General features: G+C 35.7%; 1 protein-coding gene across 1 annotated transcript; it reads right to left on the reverse strand.

The window, feature by feature from the left end:
• Nucleotides 1-1820: 1820 nt before the first annotated feature.
• Nucleotides 1821-8428, reverse strand: LOC108331635 (mitogen-activated protein kinase kinase kinase 3). Its single transcript, XM_017566454.2, has 11 exons — nt 7877-8428; nt 6636-6956; nt 6183-6270; nt 6019-6081; nt 5718-5878; nt 5556-5631; nt 4186-4245; nt 3977-4084; nt 3632-3871; nt 2493-2593; nt 1821-2384 (listed from the first exon to the last, which is right to left on the reverse strand). The coding sequence occupies exons 1-11, from the start codon at nt 8254-8256 to the stop codon at nt 2141-2143; spliced, it is 1842 nt and encodes a 613-aa protein (XP_017421943.1). The 5' UTR covers nt 8257-8428; the 3' UTR covers nt 1821-2140.
• Nucleotides 8429-9070: the final 642 nt, after the last annotated feature.

Raw genomic sequence — 9070 nt, forward strand, 5'->3', positions numbered from 1 at the left:
TTCTTGTATGCAAAGAAGAAAACAGAACCAGACGTTGTTATTTGATTCTGAAATAGAAAGGAGTGCGAGAAGGAATAATAGCAAAACCAGAAAATAGAAGCAATAAGCAAAAGTGCAGCAACAGTAGAAGGGGACATCCATTTCAGACTTTGATTTGCACACTCAATTAACAGCAATGGCTGAAAGGATTCAAGGGAGAATTAAATAAAGAAGGTTGCTAGGAGATTATGAACAGCAAGGTCCTAAACACTTCTCTAGCATTGTCAGACTTACTAAGGGAGTAAAATTGAAACTTGCTATATTATCTTTAATAACTTCTAAGCAGTTTGCAGACTAGACAATATAATCATTTATCAACCTTTTAAGAGCTTTGGAGGTCTAAATCAAACAGATGTGATCCGGGATGCTACATCAAGTCATTGATAATTACATGAAACTTTTTTAAGGCTTTTACTTCCTCCATCTCCAGAATTTCTTCGAATTTCTTCTCACACTCCCACTAACGTTCAAAATATCCATTTTACCTTGTGGAGAAAGTTAAACTTTTTCTAATTTCTATCCAGAATAAAATTTTCAAAACAAATGAAATGTATTATGAAATAAATTTTCCGAAATAAGATTTTTGAAAAAACTTTCCAAAACTCATAAAATGCCTTTCGAAATGAGTTTTCCAGAATATCCACACATAAAATATGTTTTAAAAAGAGTTATCCGAAATACATGAAATACATTCTAGGAAAAACTTTCCAAAACAAGTTTCTTTTCCCATATTTTCTCTCTTCTTTTGGCACAAGGTTCTCCGTCTCTTCTTCTGCCGCAACGGTGCGACAATGATGGTAGGCGTGATGGCAGTGATAGCGTGATGTGATACAGTGACAAAGGGTGTTTGATAATACGGTAGAGGAGGCGATTGCCGTTCTTATAGGGGGAAGAAATGTGTTGAATGTGGTACTTCTTGCTAATGAAGTGATGGAAACGACGAAAAGAGAAAATAAATCATATTTGATACAAAGTTGACTCTGAAAATGTGACAAATTTTGTAGAACATGGTGAAAAGAATGGAGTTTGGAGAAAAATGGATTAGATAAATAAAAATTTGCATTGAATCAAATTTCTAATTTTTTCAATTATTTCCTTCTACTTTTTATTCTCTTTTCTTATATCTAAATAATGTCATTTTTATACTCTTAAAACGTCTCCATTCAAAACACTGATCATTTAAAAAAAATGTAATAAACAAGTTGTTGAACGAGAGACGAATAAAAACAACATACCAATACTTTTCAACTTAAACATTCATTTCCTTAAAATATAATAGTTTTATTTAAAAACTAATTTTAACCATTAGATTTTCAAAAACAAAAATGCTCTCTATTTTCATCATTCAGGCTTTGAAAAATCTGATAGCTAAATTGGTTACTCAACCAAATTATTCTATGTTTCGAAAGAAAAAATAAAGATAAAAAATAACGTCATTCCACCGCTTCTTTATATAAACAATCTTTAGACAACTATTCTTGTCATACAATAAAAAAAATTGCAAATTTCCTCTGCAACTAAGTTTTAAAATGAGCTTCGAGGTTCATTTTACATTGCTTCAACACCAACTTCATGACGTGCAGTAGTAATTTGAATATAAATCAAAGAAATTCGTAATAATAAAATTGCTTCCAATTAATATTTTGGACATTCCGGACTCGTTGGCTCTTTCAACTTTATAGCCCATCATTCTGGCATGGCTCACGGTTTGGAACCAAGTTCCACACCATACACATCATCCTCAGGTAAAATACATAATTTTAAAAAAGTGGAAGAGTATGTATGAAAAATTACCCTCTTTTTTCTCCTGCCATGAACTAACAATATACAACATAAACGTTACTACAAACAGTAAACACTTGCCTTTACAGTAATCAATAAATTGTTACAAGCAGCACGGTGTCCCCAGTCTAATGGCTGCATCAAGAGGTCCTACACCTCACTTCTACCGTAGGTGGTCTCGTTCTCATGTATAAAGAATTGACCAGAATCCTTTACATAGAGTTTGTACTCTAATAGTGCAGATGATTGAAGTTCAACCACTGACCACAAGGTATGCCGGGGAAACCAAAAGACTTTAGAGGTATTTACAATCGGTAACTCAAATGAATCTTCTAGGGGATCCACCCGGTGTGTGGGCTTTGTAAAAAGATTTTTCATGAAAAGGATCAAGAGTGAATGTTGCATTTGATCTCACTGGATATGAAGGGAGGGTATTTTGCCCCATCAAAGTGTAAGTTGGATGAGGAGGAGAAAGAAAACAGCTCTTGTGGGCTGGCCCATACTGTCTCAATGGACTTGAGCAGGGCGATACTGGTAAAGATGTGATCACCCTTGTGTTATCTCTGCAGAAGGAAGTTCAAACAGCGAGTCATTCTAAATAGCATAAAAATTATTCAGCATATACAGAGATTCATCACCAGGCCTTGATAAGAGAAGGTCAGATGTTTAACCTTGGGCTCCTTACTGCACGTGAAGTAACAGGAACTGGCTTTGTTCCATATTCTCCATCCAATGAATTTATACTCGTTCTATTGGAATGATCTAAAACTGGCTGCAAAGCAATTCAAACAAAGAGAAAGTTAGCTCCATCTCAATGCTTGCCATAGAAATTGATTTTAAGATATTTTGGAACTTCAAAATGACAAAATAAAGTTTACGGAGTATGTGCATTATTATAACCATGACTTCAAATGAACTAATACTTTCTATCCAAGTTTTGCTGTACTTTTAGGATTCTCTTGCAGCATTATGTGCTCTAAGTAATTATGCAATACACTTTTATCCAAAAAAAGGAAAGCGATATTCTGTTATCAGTTGTCACCCATAACTATACCATGATCACCCTGTTAATCTGTTCTCCAACTTCACCAGTACATGAGTATGCAATCCAACAACAGTCTTGGGTAAAAAAAGACGATCAAATTCCATACAAAAAGCTAGTAGCTTACATAACCACCAAAACACACATAACAGACAATCATCTGCTTTTATTCGTCCTTTCCTGATTACAACATTATATCTGTTTAACATATAATTCTATAGACACAACTAAACAACGAAGTCATGTATGTTTAGTAAAGAAAACCTGAACAACTTTTCTAGTTTATATCCAGACAGACACCAATTGATTTGCAGAAGTCACTTCATCCATATAATTACTACATATTTACGATATATTATTTTAAACATGATAATAGTAAAAGCATATAGGATTGAGCTACATAATACGTACAGCATAAGAAAAAGTAAGCAAACCATTGAAATAAAATCCTGACATATGATGTGACGAAATCCAATCATCACATCTCAGCCATATACTAAATATCTACAATATATTATTTTAAACATGATAATAGTAGGCACATAGGATTGAGCTGCATAATACGTACAGCATAAGAAAAACTAAGCAAACCATTGAGATAAATCCTGACATATGACATGATCAAATCCAATCATTACATCTTATCCAGTATAGGATAACCACAAATGATGAAATCACATATATGTTAAACATGAGAATGGAATTAACATGTAAGACGCCAAACAACATAACTTCAGAAAGAAAATAAAAAAGCATTAAGGACTATACCGGCGGTGTCCGACTTCCATCAAAACTGCAGGGGAAAGCATCCCTAGTTATTCTGACATTTGTAGCTTTTGTTGCTGGTTGATCTCGAATGAAGGCGTGATCTAGTAACTCCTGGGCTGTGGGGCGGGCCGATGGATCTCTTTGTAAGCATTGCTGAATGAAATTCTTTGCATCGCTAGAGAGATGATCAGGGATTTCAGGCATATCTCTACTGTTACCGATTTTAAATATTGCCGCTACCTGATGAATACAAGCATTAAAACCAATGTTTGCCCTTCATATTCTTTAAATAGGCTGATATCAAACATGCAAATAAATGCTAGTTATAGATATCCAAAATCGCACCCCTTCATATTGATTCCAGGGAGGCTTTGATGTTGCCATTTCAAGAATTGTGCATCCCAAGCTCCATATATCAACAGGAAGGCTATAGCCATTTGTATTCATTACAACCTAAGAAAGCAAAGATCAGTATACATTACAACTTACAGTGAAAGTGAAAAGGACGCGTCTGTTCAAAATGAAAATTGTGAAAAAAGGGTAAAATATTTTACCTCAGGTGCCATCCAGTATGGACTCCCTTTGAAAGAAAGCATGGAGGAAGAAGAATTTATCTGTTTCAGAACAATCATAATTCAGAGATGATCTCCATCATAAAACTATACATTTAGAAACTCTGCTCCCCCTACTATTTTTCTTCCGACTCTTCCATTTCACAAGGGTTTCTATCACATAAATTTATGTCACATGGGACCCATTCGGTGGACATGATGTGATAGAATAAGAAAATAGGACATGACATGATAAGGACATGATAAAAATAAGAAAAAGATAAGATATAATCATATTTAGTGTTTAGTGAACACAAGAGAACAAACTACACAAGGATAGGATATAATATAAAGGATGTTTAAATGACAAATTTTCATTAAATTACACATAATTTTCTAAAAAAATGACTTTTAATTTATATTTTTTACAAATAATGGAAATTATATAAAAATATAATTTTAACTAAATTATACAAAATTACTTTTCATTTATATAACTACTTTTTATACTATAAAAGATTATATAAGATTTTAAAATTATAACTGATATCTTAAAAATGTTTAAATTATTATTACTTAATTTTAGTAGCCTATAAATAATAAAATTTAAATTTGTGCCACAATAATTATAAATCTAAATACATATAACATAATATGCTAAGTAAAATAATTATTATATATATTATGATATAAACTAATATTAATAAAATCATATAAATTTTGCAAAATTAATATTATGATTCAAATATTTTTCTCTGAGAAAATTTAATAAGATGTTAATTTTAATACTGTAATTATCATTATAATTTAAATTTATGTGTCAATATTATATCTATATCTATAGATAGAGAGAGGGCAGGAGAGGAAAACCGGGGGGGGGGGGGGGGGGGGGGGGGAGGGTTTATCCTATCCTATCAAACCTACCTCGCCTTCTTTCTTAAGATAAGAAATACACTGTACTACTGGCAAGATATGATAAGTGATAAAATAACATTATCATATAATGTTGGTGCAACAAATAACAGATCATAACACGGTAGGATAATTATCTTATCCTGCAACATCCTACCCACCAAATGGACCCTTGAATTTTAAAAGAAGAGCCAGATGTACTCTAGCTCTCATTCTTCTATCTTGCGATTTTACTGAGAAATCATACGTAATCAAGAGGGTAAAGTGGAATGTCTCTATCACTACCCAGTCAGATATGAATAGAACAGCAGGTTTGAAGCTGGAGCAAAAGAAAGACTTTTAAGTACTCCCATGATTTTATATCTTGTGTATTGGCCAATTTATTTTGCAAGAAGCGCTAACTTTTCAAATGAGCAGCCAAAAGCAATTGATTCTTTAAAGAATACATTTCAAAAGCTTACATGTTTGGCCATTCCAAAGTCTGCCAGCTTGATTTCACCATTAGGATCAACTAGTATGTTAGCCCCCTTGATATCCCTGCGTAAAAAAAAAAGTTTAAGAGTCAAGATGCATGCAATTCATATTATAAATATAGATCTTTGAGTAACCATTAACCAAATTACCTATGCACTGTATTTCTCCCATGAAGATAGCAAAGACCAGAGACAATTTGCCTGGTATAATTTTGAATAACAGGCTCTTTGAAGGCCCCATATTCCTGAAGTAATTTGTGAATAGAACCACCAGAGACATATTCCAAATAAACGGAGAGTGTTTCTTCTCCCTGCAAACATGGCACATCCGCACATATATATATATATATATTTATGAATGGTTCTCAATCATTAATTTTTTTCCTTCTTTTCCTATGTGCATACAGCTATAGTTACAAGATTCAAAACTTATAACATTTTAGCCACATACCAAATCACTCCCATAGTATTGAACAATGTTTGAATGTGAAAGCTGACTGAGCAAATTGATCTCCTGCAACAAAATGAAGATCAGACATATCAAAACAAAATCCAATACAGCACTATAGAATGTTTAAGGCACCATGCATAAATCTTAAAAAATAATAGAATTACCTGATTAAGTTGTTTGAGGCACTCTTTTGACGTTTGGTCATCACAGACAACCCTGACTTCCTTTATTGCACACAATTGTCCACTATTACTGGCAAAGTTTCAACACAAGCTTTTCAGAGACGTAGAACAAACATAGGAAGCATATATAGTTTCTGTAGCTTGTCCATAACATGGACATTTGGACACAGTGCACATTCTGAAAGAAGACTTGTGATATAATTCTACGAACATAGTTTAAATTCAAAGCTTGTGATTTTATATTGCCACAACAACAGACACAAATATTTCCTTTGTAGCCTAAAGATTTGCTCATATACAACCACCGATAGCAAAAGCCACAAGTTCTGCCTTTAATTCAGGGAGTGAAAACTATAAAGTTGTTGCAGCCTAACCAAAAAGGAGAATTGAAAGTCAATTTCCTTCACTGTAAAAGAAAAAACAAACCAAAAATACCTATTGAATCCCAGGTAAACATGCCCAAAAGTTCCCCGTCCTAGAAGCTTTCCCTTCTTCCACTTTGAAAGGTTACTGGTAGTGTGTTCTGCCACCCCATTTGCTCTAGCGCTGGAAAGAGAAGAAGAAGGGCTAGTAGGAGAGCCCGGTGGAAGAGGCAATGGATGGCATTCACCCCTTCCGTCTTCTTGTCTGCCTGTAGGAGAGTCAAGGCTCAAAATAGGCAACTTCGGATGAAGAGGTGATGTTGGGCTGGTGGGCCCTCTTGACCCAGGACCTGGGCTTTTAGACCTCACATGGAACTTCACGTCACCTTGCGCTCTAGCATAAAGAAACAGCATCGATTAGTTCAGCAGCAGATGGGAGAAATAAACTTAACAGTCCATGTTTTATGTGTTCCTTTACCTTAACACTAGCCATGCTAAATTGAGTGTAGATAATATAACTACGGCCCCCCATATTTTATAGTTACAAAACTAACTAATTATAGAAAAAAAAAAATAAGGTAAAAATATTTTTGCTTAAGTTTCACCTAAATAAATTGGGATGAATTAGATGCCTAAAGCAGATAGATATTCGAGAGGGTGAGGGTGGATGGCGGGTGGTTAACCTCGTACAGATAAAAAGGATATGAATTATAAGTCTTAACAAAATTTCCCATCAAGATGTAGATCTTCATTTTCCCCGAACAAATCCATACCCAGAGTCTAGGAGCTGCAATTTCGGAGTTTGGAAACGCAATTTGAAGAACGGATAATTCCAAATCTACAACTACACTGAAGAAGACTCCTCAAAGCCGTGATTATAAATTGTATTAAGTATGAGCCTACAGAGAGAGAGGACTCTGAAACTAAAATCAAAGAAAAGTTGAGGAAAGAAAAACAAAGAAGAAAAGGAGCAGAAGTGTACGAAAAAGTGAAAAATCGTGTTTTAAAAGATAGGGAGGAAGTAGCAAGAGCCAGTTTCGAATTGGGATTGCAAGTCTGAACAAAACTAAAAAGGAATCTCACAAATCAAGAAAAGTATGCAATGATGTTCCAATAGAAAGAGAGGAGACGTCACAGAGCCTCAGCCACCGGAGTAAAAGTCACTTTATCTCATCAATGATTAAGCTAATAACAGGGGACCTAAATTAAAATAAATGAATAAATAATAGCGTAAATGAAATCCAATTCAATCCAATCCAACGGAATTGAATTGAATCTCATGTTAATCAAGGAGCATAACAGTTAACAACAGACCTAGCACCAGTAATCTGAGCGTGATATGAGGGATGGTCCTCGTAGGAGCCACTGGAGCTGACGCTAGAGCCTGAAACGGAGGCAGATCCGAAGACGAGGCCCTGGTCGATGCTGAAGCTTTGCGTGGAAGAGACAGAGGGGCGAGGCAAGGGGAGCCCCCGCTTCTCGTCGGAGTCGGCGGCGGAGGGAGCTAAATCGCGGCTAGCGCGTGGGGAATTGTGGACGTGGACAACTTCGTCGAAGCTCTTGTTGGGCCTAGTCTTGGGCTTGATGAAGTTGAAGTGAAGAACGCTGGTACTCCCGCCGCCGCCGCCGCCATGCGGGTGGTGGTCCTCTTGGTCCTTGCTCTTGCTGGACTTTTTACCCCACCAAGTGGGCATGTTCTAAATAATACTAAGCACAATTGGAGACGAGGGAAGGAAGAGAGGTTGAATTGGGGAAGAATCAGAATAAGAAGAAGAAGAAGAAGAGAGAGAGAGAGAGAGAAAGAGAGAGAGAAGAAGGGGTTGAGAGTGGTTAGGTTTTGTTCAATTGAAAGAGGAAGATACGACGAAAGAGGAGAAAATAAAAAAGGAAAAGAAAAGAAAGAGAGAGAGAGAGAGTGAAGAACAGCTAAGGTTGGGGTTGGAGGGGACGGCAGACGGTGGTTGGATAAGTGACGTGGCAATTTCTTAGAAAGAGAAAGGCTTTGAGAGAGGGCCCACACTCCCAATCTATAACTCTCTTCTCTCTGTCTCCTCCTACGTGTCACTCTCTCTAACGTCTTACGTGCGTTTTCAACAACACCCTTCTAACTCTAACCGTAACTCTCCCTCGGTTAATTTTTCCAAAAAAATAAAAACAAATATAATAGAATCCGCATTGGCCACTGTGCACTCGTTTTTGCGCTTTACTTTACAGTTTCACACGCTCCAACTGGAACGTCCTGGCCGCCACCCACAAACCATTTACTTACCCAAAATAATAAACAAAACGACGACGCAAATTCAATTTAAAATTTACCAATTTCACTTTTGTGATTTAACCTAAATTTGTGGGGTTGGCGATAATGTTTACGTGTATGGATAGATTCAATGTTACACATAGAACAACATATCCGTTGCTCCACATAAATGCCCACTCCCACCACTCCCTTTTTTTTTTCTCTTTGCCATAAATATCTCTCACACAAATTACTACATTCTTTTTCCACTC

This window comes from Vigna angularis, chromosome 4 (assembly GCF_016808095.1).
Source record: "Vigna angularis cultivar LongXiaoDou No.4 chromosome 4, ASM1680809v1, whole genome shotgun sequence".
NCBI lineage: Eukaryota > Viridiplantae > Streptophyta > Magnoliopsida > Fabales > Fabaceae > Vigna > Vigna angularis.

Coding starts and splice junctions, on each gene's coding strand:
- LOC108331635 (XM_017566454.2), bottom strand. CDS start 8,256: ATGCCCACTTGGTGGGGTAAAAAGTCCAGCAAGAGCAAGGACCAAGAG. Junction 4,085..4,185: donor CATACTGGATGGCACCTGAG/GTAAAATATTTT, acceptor TTGCTTTCTTAG/GTTGTAATGAATACAAATGG. Junction 2,385..2,492: donor CGTGCAGTAAGGAGCCCAAG/GTTAAACATCTG, acceptor TTCCTTCTGCAG/AGATAACACAAGGGTGATCA.